Raw genomic sequence first — 22,508 nt, 5'->3', positions numbered from 1 at the left:
ATAAATGCGAATGTTTAGACGGATGGATGGATGGATGGATATTTGTTTGAAGGTATCTTCAGAACAGCTGATCGCATCTCGATGAAGTTTGTCGTATATATATAACATAGTCTGGCAGAACACGTAGAATTAATATATATATATATATATATTTTTTAATTAGTGCAGACAGTGTCGCGGGCGACCACTAGTAATGTTTTGGGTTTACTTACTGTTCATTTCGCATTTTACTAACGGATTCCCAGTATACCCGTTTAGGCAAGTGCACGTTGGAGAATGGTTAACGGTCCTACATTCTGCATTAATACCACAAGTACCGGGGCACGGATCCTTGCATCTGTTGTTAGTGCAAGCCTTGTTGCGGTCGCAGTCAGAGTTTGATACACATTCTGGTCGACATCCGGTGTATGGATCGCCAAAATATTCAGGTAGGCACGAACATGCACCGATTCCATTTCTTTCTTTACAAATCGCATTCGCGCCACACGGAGAAGGATTACAGGGATTTGGTGGCGGTTCAGGAATATCTGTAATGCACGTTTTTATAAAATTCTATGAATAGTGCTGCAAATAATAACAACATTACGGAACATTATTACTATCAGAAAGAAGTAGGTAGAGCATGTAGTACATATTTTTTGCAATTATCAAATTTTAATTAACAGCTTACCCCACACTTTGTACTATGTATTTTATTATTATACACTTATAGCACTTACGTTCTATAACGGAGCATCCACTGAATGGATCACCTGTATGTCCAGGTACACAATTGCACAAGGCTACATGATTGGCGACAGAGCATTCTGCATTGAAACCGCATGAACCCGGACATGGATCTACACATTTTTCATTTTGGCATGCAAGATTACCAGGGCATTCGGCATTGATAGAACATTCAGGTCTACAATTAGGTGCAATACCAACATAATTCGGTAAGCAAGAACATGCAGGCGCATCGTCGGTTACTTTACACTGAGAGTATGGACCGCATGGTGAAGGTAGACAAGGGTTTCCTTTAGGTCCCGTAAAGATAGGTTCTAAGAAAAAAAGAGCATACATTAGAAATAAAGTAGAGCACAGAACTAATAGAATAGAAAAGAAATTATAGATTGAGATATAAAAAATGACATCATGCATGTTTAAATTTACAAAAACAATTCAAAATCAATATCAATTTATTTATTTCTTGAAGCTTACTTTTCTCTAACTGACAAGTAACGAAAGGATCACCAGTGAATCCTGATTTACATGTACAGATAGGATTGTGATTTATAACTTGGCATCGCGCATTAACTCCACATGTTCCCGGACATGGATCCTTGCATTTCTGTTGCATACACGCTTGATGCTGCGGGCAGTCCGTACTAGTGACGCATTCCGGCCTACATGTTGGCGGTGAACCTACATAGCCTTCTTGACAAGAGCATACTCCGTGATTATCTATTACTTTGCAGAGACTGTACGGACCACAAGGTGTCGGTACGCAGGGATTTTCGTCAGCCAAAGTAGCTAAAATATAATTAAAGTAATAAGAGAGTGTGTATATTCTAAAAAGAAAACTACATATGTATCAATATAAATTCCGTAAAATACTAACGACTTCTTTGAGGATGGCACGAAACAACCGGATTTCCTTCAAACCCACTAATACACAAGCACACAGGCTTATGATGAGCTACATGACATTGCGCATTCATTCCACACGCTCCTTGGCAAGGATCTACGCATTTGTTATTTGCGCACGCTCTGTTAGCTGAACAGTCATTGTTAGTGACACATTCTGGCCGACATCCTAAATATGGGTCTCCGTGATATCCCGGCTGGCAAATACATGAACCGGCAGAATTCTTTTCCTTGCATAATGCGTTCGGTCCACATGGAGATGGATTACATGGATTTGCCTCTTCCTCGTTTTCTATTGCGACTAAACAAATAAATGTACGTATTTATTAATCTGTATATTTATTGGTTGTATATTTTGCAAAGACATATATTTTTTTATCAACTCACCTACAAAATAACAACCATTAAATGGATCCCCGGTATAACTTTCACGACAATGACAAACTGCTTTATGCGAAATAACTACACATTCAGCATTTGATCCACAGGAGCCTTCGCATGGACTCATACACTTTTCACGAATACAGGCCAGGTTACTTGGACATTCTTCATCGTAAATACATTCAGGGCGGCAGTTCGGAGCGCGCCCTATGTAGCCGTTCAAACACGAGCATGCTGGCGTTTCGCCCACTACACGACATTGAGAATTAGGTCCGCACGGTGATGGTATGCAAGGATTTCCTGATGGTTTTGGTTCTGGTCCTAAAATTTTTATATATGTACTTGAAATTGTTTAGGTCAATTAAGGTTATTTTATTTTAGTAAGTTTACGGTAAAATTGTTTTTAATCTATGTTATTTTTTTTAGTACTCTTAATAGTTTTTGGCACTTACGTTTATCATAGGTACATTGGACGAATGGATCACCGATATAGTTTTGTGGACAACTACAGAGTGCATTATGGTTCACAACCATGCACTTAGCATTATTGCCGCACGCTCCATTGCAGGGGTCTATACACTTTTGGTTAACGCACGCCTTATTTGGCATACAATCGCTACTGACCATACACTCGGGCCGACATAAAGGTGGCGAACCATAGTAATCTTCCTGGCACGAGCATACTGCGTAACCGCTGTTTACCCGACATAAACTGTATGGCCCACATGGAGAGGGCGAACACGGATCAACTGTGTGGTCAACGCCTAAAATTATTAAATGTGTTTTGTAAAATATGTTATTTAACTATTAGAAGTATTAAAAACCGTATTCAAAAAGATTCTCACTTGGGTAACAAGATGTAAATGGATTTCCTTCATATCCTGGTAAGCACGCGCAAGAAGGTGCGTGGTTGTATACTTTACATTCGGCATTCATTCCACAGACCCCGGGGCATGGATCTTTGCATTTATTATTAACACAAGCTTTGATCTTTGGACAATCAGAATTTAAAACGCATTCTGGTCTGCATTCCACATAGGGATCTCCGTAATATTCAGGAAGACAGGAACACGATCCCGCACCATTCCTTTCTTTACAAACTGCGTTAGTTCCACAAGGAGACCTTGAGCATGGGTTCTCCGGTTGAATTTCAATCGCTAAAATTATTTTTGTGATAAGAAAGTATTTATGTGATTAAATCAATAAGAATGAACTCAATAAATACGACACTCACGTAATATTGGAGAACATCCTCCGAATGGATCTCCTGTGTATCCGTGTTCACAAGTACATATAGGGACGTGCTTAATTACTACACATGTAGCGTGATTACCACAAGATCCTGGGCATGGATCACTACATTTTTCTGACAGACAAGCTAAATTTCCGGGACATTCGACACTAATAACACATTCGGGTCTACAATTTGGAGGTCGACCTACATAATTAGATAGACAAGAGCAAACTGGTACTCCGTTTTGGTCTCTACATTGTGAATGTGGCCCACAAGGATTTGGCGAACAGTTGTCAATGGGTATCATTTGTTCTGGTAAAAAAAAATATGTTCAATGTTAATAACATAACTTCGCGATTATAAAAAAATCATTACACTATATTAATAAAAAACTTACTTTCTTCGTAGTAGCAATGAACGAAAGGATCACCGGTATAGTCCTTTTGACACGAACATATCGGATTATGATTAACAACTTGACATAATGCATTAAGTCCACACATTCCCTCGCAAGGATTTTGGCATTTTTGCTTAATGCATGCCTTATTCGGTCGGCAATCGGAACTAACGATACATTCGGGCCGACAATTAGGCGGTGCACCGACACATATGTCGAGACACGTGCAAACGGCGTGTCCGTTAAAAGTACGACATTTACTATAAGGTCCGCAAGGTGTAGGGTGACAAGGGTCAATCGTTTCCGGGAAAGCTGAAGTAAACATGATAGAACATATAAGAATAGAACAAAGAACATGAAATAACAGATAGAAAAAGAAGAAAAAGTCTTACTCGTAACAGGCATACATGCATGAAGAGGGTTTCCACTGTATCCAGGTAAGCAGTAACAAGAAGGTGCATGATTGGAAACCCGACATACAGCGTTTTGCCCACAAGTTCCAGGGCAAGGATCTACACATTTATTATTGAAGCAGGATGTGTCTACAGCGCAGTCAGTGTTCATAACACACTCTGGGCGACAGCCTAAGTAGGGATCTCCATGGAAATCGTCTATACAAGTACATGAACCAGCACCATTCTTTTCTCGACACATCGCATTAGGTCCACAAGGCGACGGGTTGCAAGGATGACGAGGCAATTCTTTTGAGACTGAAACCGTGTTTATACATACATACATTTAACATCTAATGAAGCATACACTGAAAACATGCAAAGTGCAAAATCGTGCAGCATGTACAAAAAGTTGCAAAGAAAACTGCACTTACTTTCGATTTGATTGCAACCGGCGAAAGGATCACCCGAGTAGCCCTCGTCGCAGGAACAGATCGGTTGGTGGTTTTGTACACTGCAACGAGCGTTAAAGCCGCACGATCCGACACAAGGGTTTACACAATTGCCACCAAGGCAGGTGAGCGCGAGAGGGCAGTCTTGGTTTATGACACATTGCGGGCGACAGGACGGGGGTGCACCGAGTGTGCCGGCCTCGCAGGCGCATACCGCGCGGCCCGCCTCGTTGCGGCACGTTGAGTGTGGTCCGCACGGCGATGCCAAGCATGGATCAGGTGGCGCCATCGTTATATCTATATTCGAAAAATAAGGATTTTAGGTTATTTATATCGAATTCGTATCTAAATTAGTATACCGTACTTTTATACCCTCTATTTTTGTTCTATTTCAAACTTCCAAATTTAGCACATGAGACAATTAAATGGGTGTATCATACTTGCAGTCTTAAAATTATATTATTGCTTTTCAACAAATAAAAATAAATAAATGAAGTTAATACGATTGAGTTATAAGAATTCACTCGAATGTTCTTACTTTTCCTGTAGCATCGAATAAAGGGATCGCCTTCTGGGGAATGTTCGGGACAAGTACAAATTGGATTATGTCCGACGACATGACACCGGGCGTCGAGTCCGCAGCTGTGGACACACGGGTCTTGGCACTTGTGGTTGATGCAAGCTCTCTCCATGGGGCAGTCGGAGCTAACAGCGCACTCGGGCCGGCAGGCGGGCGGTGTGCCCAGGTAGCCGGCGCGGCACGAACACGCCGCGCGCTCGCCCACAACGTGACACTCGCTGTTCGGACCACACGGCGACGGTTGGCACGGATTTAAAGGCGCTGCTATAAAATTACGATAAAGTCATTTATATATAATAGTATTTAAATAAGTTTTGTAAAATTTTCCTGTAAATAAAATCTTAAATATTTAATTTAAATATCGACCTAAAATTAAACATTACTTTATAGTTTAGGTCGATTTTACGTCTAAAGATAACTGTTATTACGTACCCAACTATAAATATTGATAATAATAAGAAGTATTTTTAGCTAAGATTTTTTTAACCTATGAGTATAATGGATGACCCATTTTTAAAATGCATGTAACATTTCTAATTTAATGCTTACTTGAGTGTTTTATTGAGAACTAAGTAGTGATTATTAAAAAGGAACAGTAAAACTTACGTGTTTTAGCGATTTGGCGACATGAAGAAAATGGATCGCCTTCATATCCTTTAAAGCATGTACACACAGGAACGTGGTTAGTGACAGAACACTCCGTGTTCACTCCGCATAAATCCTTGCAAGGATCTCGGCAATGGTTCGACAGACACGCCAGGTTATTAGGACAATCGGAATTTCTAGAACACTCTGGTCGACAGCCTCCCGCATAAGGATTTCCAATATTAGGTGGTATGCATGAGCACCGAGCTGTATTTCCGACCACTGTGCATAAGGTGTTTTCTCCGCAAGGTGATGGATTGCATGGTGTTACATCTTCTTTTGGTACAGTTACACATCCAATAAAGGCGTCTCCCTTAAAGCCTTCTAAGCAACTACACAGTGGTGTATGATTTACAACGTCGCATTTAGCATTACTACCGCATGCATTTTTGCATGGATCCACACATTTTTCGTTGATACAAGCTTGGTTCGATGGACATTCCTGGCTTATTATGCATTCTGGTCTACAGTATGGCGGGGTTCCAGAGTAGTTGGGCTGGCATGAACAAACTGGATGATTGGATTTTATCTCGCAAACAGAGTTGGGCCCACAAGGCGAAGGTAAGCAAGGATTATCGCCTGGAGGTGGTTTTGATGGTGTTTTGCCTTCACTGATATCACCACATGCAAGGAATGGATCTCCCGTTTTTCCTGAGTCACAAGTGCATAGTGGATTATGGTTAATTACAAAACAAGTGGCGCCTACACCACAGCTGCCCTGACAAGGATTGATACATTTTTGATTAACACAAGTCAATTCTTGTGAACAATCGGAATTTCCGACGCACTCTGGCTGACACATTGGAGGCATTCCGACGTGGCCGGGTAAACATGAGCACACCGCGGAACCAGTTGGCGACACAAAACAACGACTATATGGACCACAAGGTGAAGGATCACAGACAGATAATGGCGGTGACACAGATACGGGAATTTGACATCTAACATACGGATCACCAGTGTGGCCCTGTGGACAGTAACATACGGCATGGTGGTTGATAGTTTCACACAGTGCGCCAGTGCCACAAACGTCCTTACAAGGTGATTTACATTTGTTATTCAAACATGCCGCGTTTGTCGGACAATCGCTGTTAATTGCACATTCAGGTCGGCAAGACAGATAAGGGTTACCAAAAAAGTTTGGCAAACATTGACAACTGAGAAGGCCATTTGAATCTTGACATATGGCGTTATCACCGCATCGAATGTGATCACAGGTTTCATGTACTGTTGCTGTAAATAAGTAATACCGAATTAATAAATTGAAATAGAATTATTTTATTTCACAAAATTTAGTCATTATAAAACTCACGATTAGTAGTTGATATGCAATGTTCATACGGGTTTCCTGCGAAACCGTCTCTACATCGGCAAACAGGATCGTGATGGTATACGAAACAATCAGCATTTACGCCGCATGATCCAGGACATGGGTCGACACATTTATTTCTCAAACAAGCCTTGTTAAATTGGCAGTCGGAACTGAGGACACATTCTGGTCTACACGCTGGATTGCTTAAATCATGAGATCCCACACATGGGACACAGATTGCGATCTGGTCACCGTATGGATCACACACTGCATTTGAATCGCAGGGATTCGGTGAACATGGTGTAAGTGTAGTGTTATCTTGAGAAATGACAATAGCTGAAATAGAAATATTCGTTTAGGAAACATCATCGTTTAAATTACAGTATTTTAATTTTTTTTATAATGTTACACTTACGGCGATAGACGCATTGTATGTTCGGATCACCGATGTAGCCATCCGGGCAAACGCAAGATACAGTGTGGTCTGTGCATACACATGATGCGTTCATGCCGCAAACATTTTTGAAAGTACATGGGTCTACGCATCTTTGATTAAGACATGCTTCATGAGATGGACAATCGGAATTCATTAAGCATTCGGGTTTGCATTCGACAGTCGGGTCACCGATTAAATCGGGAGGACACGAGCATAAAGCTTTATCTCCGACATTTTGGCAAATTGCATTTAATCCACACTGTACTCTGTCACATGGTTGGAATGACTTTTGATCTTCGGGTGGTAAACAACATATTAGCGGATTACCAATGAGGCCTTCTTCGCAAATACAAACGGGACGATGTCCTTCAACATGACATTTAGCATTTAATCCACATACGCCAGGGCATGGATCGTGGCAAGAGAAGCCAATACAAGCTTTATTTGGCGCGCACTCGTCATCGACCTCACATTCAAGAGACACGCAGCCATCCAAACCGTAGGGATTTCCTGTACTTCCTGGAGCGCAAGTACACAGGACCTGGCCATCATAGTTAGTGCTACAAATACCACGAGGGCCACAAGGGTTCGGTATACATTGACTCCTCTGAGGCTCGCAGCCGATGTACGGATCTCCAGTATAACCAGTTTTACAGAAACACATTTCCCGATTTGTAGCAACGTAGCATTCTGCGTTTTCTCCACAAGGTCCCGGTTGACAAAGAATATTCGAATGGATATAAGGATTACATGATTTATATGGATTACCAACTGTATTTTCTGGGCAATAACAAACGGGTACTCTGTTAGGATCGCATCGGGCGCCTTCGCCGCACATGTTCGGTTCGCACGGATTTCTCGCTTCGATACATCCCCTTACTGTATTTGGGCTTTCTACATATCCTGGTAAACAAGTACATTTAGAGAATCCATTCGCTAGAACCGTACATTGCGTGTTAGGTCCACACGGTGATGGATTGCAAGGATTTTGTGGGAGTTTACACGGCTGTCGTGGAGGATTGCCCTCGTAATTGGGTAAACAGAAGCATGCTGGTTTGCTATCTATCAGCCGACATCCAGTATTAGGACCACAGGGATTAGGTTCACATTCATTTCCTTCAGGTACTGCAATAAATTATCAAAACGTTTTAATTCGTTCTTTAAACAACATTGCACAATAGCTAAGAATTGAGATTTAATACTTACTGCAATTTTTGAAAGGATTACCAGTCAACCCTTTGGGACAGAAACAAATAGGATTGCCATTGTCACTTTCACATAATGCATTTATACCACAAGGGTTAGGAATACAGGGATTCAATGGTGGTTCACAGCCTAAAACTGGATTACCGGTGTATCCCGGTAAGCATTTGCATGACGCACGATGGTTCAAGACGTCACACACTGCGTTTACTCCACATTTACACGGAGAACCACAGTTTCCGTTAATACACGCCTCGGAGTTCAAGCATTCATTGTCAGAACGACATCCTTGTACTAGAATGTAATAAGAAAATAAATTATAATCTAGTTTGTGTGCGATAAAACTTATTTTATTTTTAATTTAACTTTTTCTGACCTTTATAGCATTCTAAAAAGGGGTTTCCTGTGTAGCCGGCTCCACATCGACACTGTGCGCCGTGATTTTCCGGGATACATTCGGCATTGTCACCGCATTTGTTAATAGCGCAGGGATTTATACAAACTCTATTCATTCTATCGCAAAGCAATTCTGGAGGACAGTCTTCATTGTACTGACACACTGATTGTGAAGGATTACGTACTATGAAAAAAACAATGGTTTTAGTATTCTTTTTTTGCGGAAATTAAATGTATGAAAAATAAAAGAATTGGTTACGCACCTGGTACACATCCAACATATCCATTGCCCTGGAATCCTTCAATGCAGCTGCAATCGGAGCCGTGGTTTGTGTTTATACAGACTGCGTTAGGTGCACAGGGATTATGTATAGCACATGGGTGTTGACATGCGTTATTTATACAGGCCTCGGTCAAAGAACAGTCTTCATTGCGAGTGCAACCAACTGTGCGGAAAGAAGAGTAATTTGTATACTATATGACATTTTGAAAAAAAAAGTAGAGAATAGGTTTTTTTTACACTAAACAAGATATCTTTTCCTCATAAAAATATGATTCAAGATTTTAGTTTCAGATGACCATCAAGCAATCAATCCAATTTTCTAAAATAACTGCCGATAATATATAAACCAAATTGTGAAAATAGTATTTAATCCTGCTGTAAATGAAAAAAAAAACTGGAATTCATTATTTCTGTGAATTTGTTACATTTTATTTGAAAAACACAATCCCTTTAATTTTTTCAAATAAATGAGTTTCTTGATACGTTGTGATTCTCAAAGACCAACAATGTACGAGTATGTGTGTTTGGCTGGAATGAATAAATCTTTTCACTGGTTAAGATACCTAAGTACTGTTTTTCATGATAACAATTGTCTGATTAATTATAGAGCAAAATTATTTGTTGCACATTTTGTGTTACATGTTATTCAATATTTTAGTTATCAAATCTTATTAGTAACTTATTAATAATGTGAAATTAGTCAAATTAGCTTACATATTTTAGGCGAACATTTAACGGAAGGATCTCCGTCGAATCCGGATGGACAAGAACACATCGGCCTCTGTTTTATTGTCTGGCAGTTAGCACCGACGCCACATTTCTCAAATTCACAAGGATTTTGGCACCATCCCATAAAACAGGCTTCCGATTCTATACAGTCACGATCCGAATGACATGGCTCCGGTGTTTTTGGTGTCCCCGGTGGTGCTATTATTTTACATGTTATTAGCGATTAGTGTGTTACGTAATGATGAAAGAAAAGTTATAACTTATAAGTTACTTAAGCTATTATTTATTTATTATATTTACAAAGAGTATTAATAATAATTACTGTACAAATTTTACACATTTGTCCGATAAAACTACCACAATACTTGTTCTTAAAAACAAATTTACTGTACATACTATCGATCGGCATTTTGAGTATAAGTCGTCTTGTTCTAGACGGTATGCAAAATAATTTACACGAAAGCATACCTCTGGCACAGAAGTCTCCAGCGGCTTCATCGCATATACAAACAGCTGCGTGGTTGACAACTTTACAGGCAGTGTTCACTGTACACGGTCTCGGCGTCACTTCGCACGGGTTTTGACATACTCCGTTCAAGCACATTTCGTGTGTCATACAATGTGTGTTTATTTTACATTGGGGGTTAGATGTTAAGTCAGTCGTGTCAGAAATACTAGTCGTTTCTGTTGAAGTTTGTTCACTATACATTGTCGAGTCGGTCCAAGCGGGAATATCTAAGTCTTTCCTACGTGATGATAAATTTTCAATTGACGTATTTATATCAAGAGATAGAGTGGAAGGATATTCATTTAATAAACGTGTTGTGGGAGACTCTGGTGTAGTTAAGGGCGGTTCTGTAGTTTTTTGGTGTGACTGGAATTCCAACGTTGTAGTGTAAGTTTCAGTTGTTGAAGATTCGAATTCTGTTGAGGTACTTGGTTGTTCCGATATTGTAGAGGCGTATTCTGGTATTGTATTTGGTTGTTCCGATGTTGCCGTTCCGAGTTCCGATATTGTACTTATTAGTACCGATGTTGCCGGTGCGATTTCAAATGTTGTACTTGGTTGTTCTGATGTTGCCGTCGCAATTTCCGATTTTGTACTTGATTGTCCCTTTGTTTCTATTGCTAATTCAGATGTTGTACTTGGTTGCTCTGGAGTTGGCGACATGAATTCTGACATTGTATTTGATTGTTCCGATGTTGCCGTTGCAAGTTCCGATATTGTACTTGATGGTACCGATATTGCCGGTGCGAATTCAGATGTTGAACTTGGTTGTTCCGATGTTGCCGTCGCGAGTTCAGATATTGTACTTGATTGTCCCGATGTTTCTGATGCTAATTCAGATGTTGTACTTGGCTGCTCTGATGTTGCTGACATGAGTTCTGATATTGTATTTGATTGTTCCGATGTTTTGGTCGCGAGTTCTAGTGTTGTACTTGGTTGTACCGATGTTGCCGGTGCGAATTCAGATGTTGTACTTGGTTGTTCTGACCTTACCGTGACGTGTTCTGATGTCATACTTGGTTGTTTTGAATTTTCAGTTGCAAGTTCTGATATTGTTGATGGATGATCCAATGTCGATGTCGTAAGTTCTGGTATTGTGCTCGATAATTCTGTTTTCTGTAGATCTGATATTGTAGGATGTAGTTTTGGTGTTGTATTCGACAATCTCGATGTAGGAATCGGGAGTTCTGACATTGTAACTGATAGTTCTGATATTGTATTCGGCAGATCTGATGTTGTCGTTTGAAATTCTGATGTTATAGGTGAAAGTTCTGATGTCGTAATTGGCAGTTCTGATGTTATTATTGGTAATGTTGTTGATGGCAGTAGTTCTGATAATGTATCGTTTATTACATTTGATATCGTATTCGGCAAATTTGAAGTTGTACTTTGAAGTTCTGATGTTGTAATTGGCAGTTCTGAAGTTGGAGGTGGGGTGTCTGAAATAGTGTATGACATTTCTGTTTGCGATAGCTCTTTTGTTGTACCTTGATTACCAGACGTGATAGACAGAAGTTCCGATGTTATAGTTAACATTTCCTGTGTTGTAAGTGGTACTGCTGATGTTACTGGCGAGAGTTCTGTATTTGTAATTGACAGATCAAATGATGCAGTTGTCGCTTGGGTTTCAATTGTCTCAGTCGCCGAGTCACTGCTTTGTGTAGTTACCATTTCGTATAATGTGGTATCCTTAGCCGTGAATTGATCAACATTAAGGCTTGTAGTTAAGTAGTTGCCATTTAAAGTAATTTGCTTGTGATCTTTTGCTGGTGTAACATCTTTATCTATTTCTGACTTATCAGATGTTAGACCATTGCCATATGTTTGAGTATGTACGGTAGGAGTAGTTTGCCTTGCTACTTTATTGTGATCCTTTTCTGGTGCCAAAGTAGCGATATTTTCAACAGTCGATTCAAAACTCATTCCAATATGTTTTGAATTTTCAGCATTATTCTTATCATATACGAAGGTACTTAGATTTATTGTAGTTGGTGTGTCGGTAACGTCTTCTGTTTTTGTTTTAAATGTTCCTGTATTCTCAAAATACAAATAGTTTTCGGTAGATAAAGGTTTATTATGTGTAGTGTCTTTTGATGTTGTATCATAGAAAGTTGGCTCTGTTGTCGATACATACTGTTTGTCATTTTTATTTGGTTTCTCGTTGTTAGCAATTGTAGACATTTCATTAACATTGAAATCGTTTTCGGTTGGTGACAACTTGGTCGTTTCACTTAAGTATGTATCTTTATCGTTAGTTATTTCAGTCGTAGATGCAATATCTTTTTCTATTAATATTTCATGTGAAACAGTTTCGGTTTGAAATTCAGATGATAAAGGAGAAGTGGATCTTGTAAGTAAATTATCGGCGACGTTGATAGTTGTAGATATGTTGGCATTTCTTGCTGTAATTTGTGTTGCGACATCCATTGAATTTAGTGTATAATATTGGGATGATTCTGTCTCTACTCCACTGTCTGTAGTTGAATGACTTTGTTTTTCTAATGGCGTGACAGTAGTAGTATCCTCTCGCAAAAAGGTAGTTTGCTTGTTCTCTTCAGGTGAAGCTTGATTTACATTAAATTCATTACCAAATTCTCTGTCAACAGTAACAAACATATTTGTTGTACTTTCTAACGAATTTCTCGGAGTCGTTACCTCTGAGATTTTTTCATCCCCACTGTCAATTCCAACATTGATGGTCATAAATCGTTCATTGTCTGTTGAAGTACTTTTATCATCTGTAGCTATCACCGTTGTGGATGTTGTAGATTCTAGCAAATGGCCATCGATACTACCCTGCGATATGCCGTAGGCCGATGTGCTCGAAACATCTTCGTACATTGAACTCGATGTTTCCTTAAATCCTTGAGTAAATATTGTATTATCCGTTGTAAATTCCTCAGTTGACGTCAAGAAATCATTTTCCGTTTGCTGGAAGGAATCCGTAGGCAAATTTTTATCTGTTTTTAAAATACTTGAGTCTGTATTAGTTAAAAAGTCACTTAGAGAAGTTGTATTTGTTCTCGTTTCATTTGCCTTATCATCGTGCAGTCTATCGAAATCTGAAGTTGTAAACGATGTAGGAACCCCAACTGTAGTTAAATATGTTTTGTTAAATTCCAAACTTGTAGCAAACGCAGTCTGTGAAGCAGTTTCATAATTACCCGTTGTTATAGATTGATCGTCTGTAAAAGGCAAAGATTGCGTGGAACTAATCGATGTTTGAATTTTATTTGTGGTTTCTTGCAAGTCGTTAACATATGTGAATTCATTGAAAGTAGTAGCAGTTATTTCGCCTGATTTTGTATTTTTATGATACATTTCATCGGTTGATGAATCAATAGTAGTTGATGTTAATAGTACTTCGTCGGTAATTTTTTCAAAAACATTCTCTGTCGGCATAAATACACTAGTTGTAGTCTCGGTATTTGATGTTAATATGTTTGAGGACGAGCTTTCTTTAACAGGTGTAATATATGACGGTGTTGAAAACTCAGTGATACTATCATTGTTTTCAAATGTACCTAAGGTCGTTTTAGAACTTTTCTCAACATCTAATTTTGCAGCCGTTTCTCCCTCTGTTGAATCTGTTGTCGTTAAAAGTTCCATTGACGTTGAAGACGGTATTTCGGTAGAGAGAGTAACGTAATCAAACACTGAGATTAAAGCTTTGCTTGGGGGTGTTAATGTTTTTTCGAAGTCGTTATTAGGCTCTCTAGTGGAACTTTCTGTTATTTCAGTATTTTCTAATGTTCTAAAAGTACTATATAAGGGATTTGTACGAAAAACTGTTGTTTCTTTATTATTAACTGTATCTGTGTAAAGTGTATGAGCAGGTGTAGTAGATTCATAAGTAGTTTCATGAAGGGGTACTTGTTTTGGGTGACTAGTGGGGATATCTGAGAAGTCTGTTGGTGTATTAAATTGGTCTTCCTTTGGTATTTTTCCAGTACTCTCGAATTCCATGGTTGCTTTAGTAGGTAATTCAGTAGTTATAGTTTCATCAGTTAGTTTATTTAATAATGGAGATGGTGTAGTATCTCCCGATATTGGAAAAGTGAAGTCAGTCTTAGATACACTTTTGTCATAATCATAAAGTGTATTGACTTTATTGTTTCGACTATCCGTTACTTGCTGAGTAATTTCAGTATTATCAGAATTAGTTGTCGTCGGTATTGTTCCAAATTGTTCGCTTTCATAAACAATGGTAGTTGTCGAATTTATTATTTCTGTAGACGATACTATGATATTCTTTTCAATCATGTCGAAGCTTGGTGTAGTTTTTTGATCTAACTCAGATTTGGTTTCCATATAAGTGACTTCATTTATGTTTGTCACCAAAGTATTAGTGGCTTTATTATCAAGTCCCAAAGTGGTCGGATATTCCTCTTTATTCTCATTAATTTCATTAATATTCGGCGTAGGAATTAACGTCTCTGTAGATACCGCTATGGTACTTTTTTCCTCATTTCCATGTTTGAACGTAGTTTGTTCAATATACGCTGTTGATATTGTTGGTTCGAATGTGTATGCTTGTGTAGTTGTTTCTTGACTTTTACTTTGCATATTAACATTTTGCGAAGTCGTGATAGTAAACTCAGTAATTGTTGGAGTAAAGTCTATATGATCATCAACAGTGTTTTTTAAATTTGGTACCGTTTCAGAGGACATATAAAAACTATCACTTTCAGTAACAGGTGTAGTAGTCGTTTTTGTAGTTTCGGAGTAGTTTATGCTTGACCCCGTAACCTTTTTTTCGGTGTCTATAAATGTTGTAGCTGTTATATCATCCGCAGTAGTTGTTAGTAATTCAGTAAATTCAGTTTCTTTTGGGGTTAACGTTACTAGATTGTCAAAGTCCGTATTTTCCGAAGATGTAGATTCATTATTTTTCACCAATGTTGATTTATTTTCATCCTTGGGCGGAACAGTTGTAGGTTCGTAAGGTATCTGGGTTGTAACTGTGCTATTGTCCATAGCTATGATTGTAATTGGAGAACTGGTTTCAAAATCATCTAGAGATTTCGTAATATTTGTTAAATGTATACTTGGGCTTGTTTTAGTGTATTCTGATGTCAGTACATGTTGTTCCGTTGTAATTTTAAGGCTAGAATCAGAACTATAAGTACTGGTAGTTTTACTTAAATATGTAGGCGTTGCTTCATTAAAACTTGTTGAAGCAATGGGTTTTTGGAAGGAATCGTCGGTATAATTATTATTTAACTTTCTCTGATTTTCAGGTGTTTTATGTTTTTCACCAGCTTGTTTTCTTGTTCCATTTGTTTCCGTACGCAAAGACATTGGTTTTACTGTACTCTCTGAATGGATTGTACTACTGCCTTGTAATAGTTCGTCTGAATCTAAAGTTGATTGATATTTGTTGATATATTCAGTGTATGAAGAAACTGTCGGTGTTGTAACATCTATGTCATCGATTACTGTATCGTTTAGATTAGTATTGAGTGTCTCAGTTGTTAATGTACTTATTATTTCACTGTCAGTATAAGAAATCGTCTGTGGCTCTTGTTCATGAGCTGTTGTAGAGCTAATTGTTTCACTTAATGTATCTTTTGTAATTTCGTTGGCCCGTGTTGTATGAAGGGTGTAATCATACGTAGGACTCCCGTGTTCCGTAGTTGCAACCGATATCTCTTGTTCTGTGTTATTGTATTGTGAATTTATCGTCTTATTTTTTTCACCCTCACCACTTAACGTGTAAGTACCAAAGGTAGTTCTAAGAGTCGAAACATCTATATTTTCATCGCTATGTGTTGATTCTGATGAAGTACCGATAATTTTAGTAGTTGATTCAGTAGTTACTTCATCAATATCAAAGGAATATTTTAAAGTTTGTGAAGTATAGGAATCTGTTATTGGTTGACTTTCATCTGTCGTGGTTTGCTTAGTATTGAAAGAGTCATAGTCAGAATATGTCACTACAGTATTTTGAATTGGTCCAACAGTTGAATCTGTCAATGTAAAATCAGTTGTGGTAATGTCGGAGTGTATTAGTGGGACATTTTTAGGGCGATCATCTGTTAATAGGAACGTAATAATAAACATGTTAATAAAATATACAAAAATTAATTTGAATTAAAAATATTTCATTTAAGATAGATAGATTTTTTTAATTGTAATAATTTAAGGTTAGATGTTAAATCGGAATAAACATTTCATTCTTCAATCCAAGCTCAGGAAATAGAAAGACAATAAGCCTAAGATAGAAAATGAAGTATAGCGATAACAGTCATTTAAGTTTCTTGATAGAATAACAAGAGTACATGTCTGTTTGTGTGTATGTTTGGTGTTGGGTTAGTTATAAAGCAGGGTATTTGTTAGCCGATAATATCAATCTTTTACCCTAAACACATAACGACTTATAAAACCTAAACCAAGAAGTATTTCTACAGCAGATAACAAATCAGTTGGTCAAGTAAGTCTAACATTGCATCTACTACAAAGACTATGTTGTCTGTCGGGTCTGCCGTGATAGTTTGCCAGTATTTTGTGGCGTTTTATCGGACATAATGGTACATTAAAATTTATAGCAATAACCAGTTCATCTGGAGTTAGTTTTGCTATTCACAGAATAGTACATAGTAAATGCAGACATTCCAGTTTTATAATAGAAGTCTGCGAATATAAATGCCTCATCGGGTAAATACACCGAAGTTCGGACAAAGTTTTGGCAGAATGTACTAACATACAACTAAATCACAGAAGGCATTAGAATAAAAATTACATTTCAAAACAACATATGGAAATACATTTTCTTATGTACTTACTTTCCATGCAGGCTCCCGAGAATGGATCGCAAGGTACACCTGGCCGGCAGTGCGCGCAATTTGTAGTTGGTGTATCTAAATAAAATGAATAAAAAATATGTAATCATATTTTAATTATACATTACGTATGTTTTGTCAGCTCATATATGTCTGGACCGAAGAGCACGAACCTAGTCTGACATAGAGTTGATTAGTATTTAGTCAATCTCGTTAGCCCAATGCGAATCCGGAAGGAATCAATTAAAACAAATATGTCAACACAATGAGGGTAAAGACATACCTGTAACACAGGCGCATCCATCACAACGCGTATTAGGATATCTTGCGCAATCTGATGCAGTCTGGCATTGGCAGACTGTAAAGAAAAAATTGGGTAAAATAAAACAGCGCTGGCAGCGTCAAATAGAATTAAGCTAAGAGATTCTTTATGCTATAAGAAAATATGTAAGACTAGCAACTATATAGAGAAAATAAAATGGAAGAGGACATTACCGGTGGTCAAATATTAATGGCAATCAGAGCCCGTTTAGTAAATATCGACTGAAATAAAAAAGAGTAACTAAGGAATTTTGAAAAAAGTACCCTTTGAGCAAACAGGCTGATGGTTGACGACGGCACAACGCTGACCGGAGGTACAGGGGCTGCCGTGGGCGCACGGGTCCGCGCATCGGCCGCTCACGCAAGCCAGCCCCTCCGCGCAGTGCTCGTGTGCTCCGCATTCTAAAGCTGTGTACATTTAATTAGTCAATGCACTAAATACTTTACATAATTCTAAAGATTAGAATATATGCTTTAAGGTCATCACATTTTAACTGGTATGACTACAATATTAAAAGATATCAAAATTAACATAATAAAAAGAGATTTCAGAAAGAAAACTGGTTTCAGATATTCACTAGAAAAAACTCAAGGATGTAGAATTATATAAATTTGAATACAAGATAAACAAAAATACAAACTACGAATATATGGCAGATATATAGAACAAACAATATTAAATAAACACACGTAGCATACAAATATGTATAGGTACATAAAACGAAAACACACACACACAAAAGGCATCAAATTCTATAGTTGCAAACTCTGTCTCGTGGCAGTTTTGTTGCAATTCGTATCATGCCAGAGTTTGAAAGCGTTAGAATAAAGTGCCCAAGCGCGTCCGCCACCCAAATGTGAAAGTTACTTTTAAATGAATAATATTTACACACATAATAATAACATGCATCAAAATCTACCTGATATAGAGGAGGTTCATACTGTGGAAAAGAAATATAACATGCTAGAAACACAAGAAACAGATAGAAAGAGCCGCATGAAGTAGAAATGATCTATATTTCCTGCAATATGAAGAAAAATATTAAGACTTATTCAAGACGAAAAGTACTAATAGATTCTCTATAAAATATGAAACATTTTGCTAGCGGCAATATTACCTTTAATGCAGCCATGCTTTTCGTCGTGAGTAAATCCACTAGGACAAAACTTGCAAACTGGGTGATGATCTTCTACCGAACATGGAGCATCACCACATGCACCTTTACATGGATCTTTACATTGAAAATCTATGCAAGCCAAGTTATGTGGGCATCCATTGTCTCTTAAGCAAATCGACACGGATGGATGACATTCTTCAACGCACACGCACATAACTCGATGTTCTACTACTTCGCACTGTTTCCCTTGAGGACACATTGGTTCTCGAGACGCTAAACATGGATTTACGCATTTGGTATTGCGACAAACAGAATTGGATGGACATTGCTCGTCTCTAGTACATTCCGCGTGTTCAGGTGCACATGTAAGTTCTCCTTTGTCGTTTAACGCGAAACCATTACGGCATACGCAAACCGGCAGATGATTTCTTACTTCACATTTCTGATTTGGTCTGCAATCCTGATATTCCAAGCAAGGATTACGACATTGGTTTGTGTTTGTATCGCATGCCAATTTTTGTGGACATGGCTTGGTTTCTGAACAAGTGATAGTCGTATTTAGGCTGTCGGCTGTCGGCTTACAAGTGGGGTCGAGGCGGCAAGCGAGGCGCGGTTGGCCGACGTAGCATTGAGGACATGAACATTGGGCTCGATGCATGACAGACACGCAGAGCGCATCCTCACCGCACACGCCTCGTATCGTGCAGGGGTCGACGCAGTGTAAGCTCAAACACGCTTTGTCTACCGGGCAATCCTTGTCACTCGTGCATTCGATACCTAGGAAGATGTGAAAGAAGAAAGCAGAGTCGAGAGAGCTGTACCTTCAGCCACGAAGAGGAAACTTTCTCACGAGACAGTGCATGCTTTTTGAAACTGATAGTTTATGATCAGAGATATATAACGGAATATTATAATACAAGCGATATGTACATGAAGCCGAACAAAATGTTACTGACTGTATTCAAGCACGAACGGTGAGAATGCTTCCACTAACATCAATTTCAATTATTTACCATTTAGGTATATAGTATAGGTATTTAAGGGTTTAGAGGTATCTTTAAATGTCATACTAATATAGTACTCATTATTTAAATGAAGTAGAGTAATAAGTTTTTATACAAAAGAATAAAATTACACTAGTAATTCAAAGTCTTTAAAATTTTTCATAAATCCCTCACCAAAACAAATTTACAAAAGAGTCACAACAAATACACTCAGGTTTTGAGCGGAATAACATTTTGATTGTGTATTAAGATCGCTGAATAGTTTTTATCTAAAGTACTTTCGATAGAATTGAATTGAATATAACTTTTCTCGTGCATTTTTACAAGTGACGGGAGGGCTGTGATACAATGGCTTTTAACTTACTGGTGTGACACTCGATGTCAGCTTGTCCTTCCGTGCCGGGTATGCAACGACAAACAAACTCAGCACCTTCTCTTAGACATTCGCCATTTATTCCGCATCCCGTTGTTCTACAATCAACTACACTGCGTTCCTGAATACCTGAAAAATTAATAAAAGTTTCATGTAAAAAGATCCTCTAGTTATAAAGGTCTTACAATATTTAATAATATGTTGTTTTATAATAGTATTGGTATTGAATATTTACTATTGTTAATTCATTACTCACATTCTATGTTTGGATCTCCATTCGGGTAATTACGAGGACAATAGCAATGAGGTTGTCCGTTATAACCTATTCGACATTCGGCATTAACGCCGCAACTCTTTCGGGCGCACGGTGCCATGGTTCCGCAGAAGCATTGTCGCTGCGGGTTACCAGCACAGCCTGGTGGGCACGTGCACTCGTAGCTGCCATCGTCGAGGTCGCGGCAACGGGCATCAACTCCACACGGGTTACGTAAGCAGCTTCCTGCTGGTGGTTTGGAGCATTCTATTTTTGGATTTCCTACATAATTTGGAGGGCAGGAGCACTGAGGTATTTTATTCACAGAACGACATATAGCATTTACGCCACAGTTGCCGAAACACACGTTCTTGCATTTTCCCTCAGCGGTGCACTGTTCATCCGCACCGCAATCCGCGTTCTTTAAACATTCATAGGATTTGCATTCTTTTGACGGATCTCCCGAAAATCCGCTGGCACAACTACAAATTGCTCTGTGTCGCGTCGCTATGCACTGTGCGTTTTTGCCGCAGGAATTCTCACGACAGACTGATATGCACTGTTTCGAAGAGCACATCATATCGTCACCGCAATCTCGATCGTTATTACATCCAGGCACACAGATACCCTGTAGGCATATTTGTCTCTCTGGACACCTGTTTCTAATATTACATACTGATCTACATCCACCCTTGAAACATTTTTCACTGCAAGTGCAATCAGAATTGTCTTCACAAAGCGAAATGCAATATCCACTATCATCGCAGGGACATAATCCGTCACAAAGAATTTTTTTCTTTTTGCATTCGACTAAAGGATTTCCTGTAAAATTACTAGAGCAGCTACATTGTGCACGATGATTTATAACTTTGCATTCAGCACAAATACCACAACTTCTACTATCCTTACAAGGATCTGAAAACAGAAAACAAAATATGAAAATAGAATACAACATGAGGAAGTCCATATGAGAAACAAATATTAAAATTATCCAAAGGCATGTATTTTCAACAAGATCTAATTTTGTATTTAATATGAAAAACACTTACTTTTACACTGACCGCCTATACATGCCTCATCATCATTACAGGCACTTTCATCGCGGCAACCTTGCTTACATATTCTGTTCTCACATATATGTCCATCATTGCATCCATCGTCACTATTGCATACAACCCTGCAAATTCCTCTGATGCATTTTTCGTTTGATAAGCAAACACCGTCACTGCAAAAATAAGATAATTATCAGTCATACCTTAGTCGAATCATGTACCGTAAAACTAGTTAATTTATATCAAATCGTAATATATATCATAATCATAACAAAATATAAGTTTCTTACCTTCTACAGGAGGGATGACAGGTGTCCCCATAACAAGTGAGACCGTCTGGACAGTTTTTGTCAGAATCACAAGGTAAGCTTAATCTTCTGCATACTGCTTTTGGATCCCCTGATAATGTCTGAGGACATGAGCAAACTGGTTGATGCTCTTTAGTTACACATAAAGCATTTGCGCCGCACGTACCAGGTTCGGTACACGGATCTAAGCATTGGCCTGATATACAGGCGAGGTTACTAGAACATTGAGAGTTAGATCTGCATCCCAATACACATAATCGACCATCACATATTTCATCATCGGTACAGTGCTCATCTGATGTGCAAGCGTATCTACACACTCCTGAATCACATCGTTCGCCTTGCAAGCACTCTGAGCCATCAACTGTACATGCCGGTCGACAACGATCGTCTTCGCATCGCCATCCTGCACTACAATCCTTATGCATGCGACAAGTTGCCGAAGGAGTTCTGACGCAACCAATGTTAGGCGTCGGGTTTGGAATTAATCCATCTACGCAAGCACAAGAAGCTTTTCTATCCACAACAGAACATAAAGCATTCGGACCACAAGGATTGTTATCATGTGCACAAGGATTCTGGCAATAGTTATTTTTGCATATTTCTTCAGGACCACAATCTTCATCATGTCTGCAACCGTATTGACAATTGTTTGCCAAACATATGTGCCCAAGGAAACAATCGTTATCAACTCGACAAGTCACTGTTAACAAACAAAAAAAA

General features: G+C 38.6%; 1 protein-coding gene across 6 annotated transcripts in view; it reads right to left on the bottom strand.

The window, feature by feature from the left end:
* LOC106128232 (fibrillin-like protein dumpy) overlaps positions 1-22,508 on the bottom strand; it is a 93,860-nt gene that overhangs the window by 47,081 nt on the left and 24,271 nt on the right. Inside the window, exons 20-47 of one of the 6 annotated variants that reach the window (XM_013326523.1) lie at positions 21,768-22,488; positions 21,475-21,650; positions 20,429-21,340; positions 20,164-20,301; positions 18,796-19,572; positions 17,942-18,085; positions 17,640-17,714; positions 17,360-17,434; positions 10,535-16,609; positions 10,052-10,264; positions 9,318-9,500; positions 9,035-9,238; positions 8,662-8,952; positions 7,435-8,580; positions 7,020-7,355; positions 5,669-6,940; positions 5,021-5,326; positions 4,465-4,779; positions 4,031-4,348; positions 3,639-3,950; positions 3,242-3,553; positions 2,853-3,164; positions 2,460-2,771; positions 2,014-2,328; positions 1,601-1,927; positions 1,201-1,512; positions 720-1,040; positions 213-527 (exon numbers count right to left, since the gene is read on the bottom strand). In XM_013326523.1, coding sequence (XP_013181977.1) covers positions 213-527; positions 720-1,040; positions 1,201-1,512; positions 1,601-1,927; positions 2,014-2,328; positions 2,460-2,771; positions 2,853-3,164; positions 3,242-3,553; positions 3,639-3,950; positions 4,031-4,348; positions 4,465-4,779; positions 5,021-5,326; positions 5,669-6,940; positions 7,020-7,355; positions 7,435-8,580; positions 8,662-8,952; positions 9,035-9,238; positions 9,318-9,500; positions 10,052-10,264; positions 10,535-16,609; positions 17,360-17,434; positions 17,640-17,714; positions 17,942-18,085; positions 18,796-19,572; positions 20,164-20,301; positions 20,429-21,340; positions 21,475-21,650; positions 21,768-22,488 — 16,515 coding nt within the window. The remainder of the gene's footprint in view (positions 1-212; positions 528-719; positions 1,041-1,200; positions 1,513-1,600; positions 1,928-2,013; positions 2,329-2,459; positions 2,772-2,852; positions 3,165-3,241; positions 3,554-3,638; positions 3,951-4,030; positions 4,349-4,464; positions 4,780-5,020; positions 5,327-5,668; positions 6,941-7,019; positions 7,356-7,434; positions 8,581-8,661; positions 8,953-9,034; positions 9,239-9,317; positions 9,501-10,051; positions 10,265-10,534; positions 16,610-17,359; positions 17,435-17,639; positions 17,715-17,941; positions 18,086-18,795; positions 19,573-20,163; positions 20,302-20,428; positions 21,341-21,474; positions 21,651-21,767; positions 22,489-22,508) is intronic. The other 5 variants (XM_013326526.1, XM_013326524.1, XM_013326528.1 and 2 more) reach the window with 5 other exon arrangements.

This window comes from Papilio xuthus, unplaced genomic scaffold, assembly GCF_000836235.2.
Source record: "Papilio xuthus unplaced genomic scaffold, Pxut_1.1 DF828780.1, whole genome shotgun sequence".
In the NCBI taxonomy this organism is placed as follows: domain Eukaryota; kingdom Metazoa; phylum Arthropoda; class Insecta; order Lepidoptera; family Papilionidae; genus Papilio; species Papilio xuthus.
This window is presented reverse-complemented; position numbering and strand designations above follow the sequence as displayed.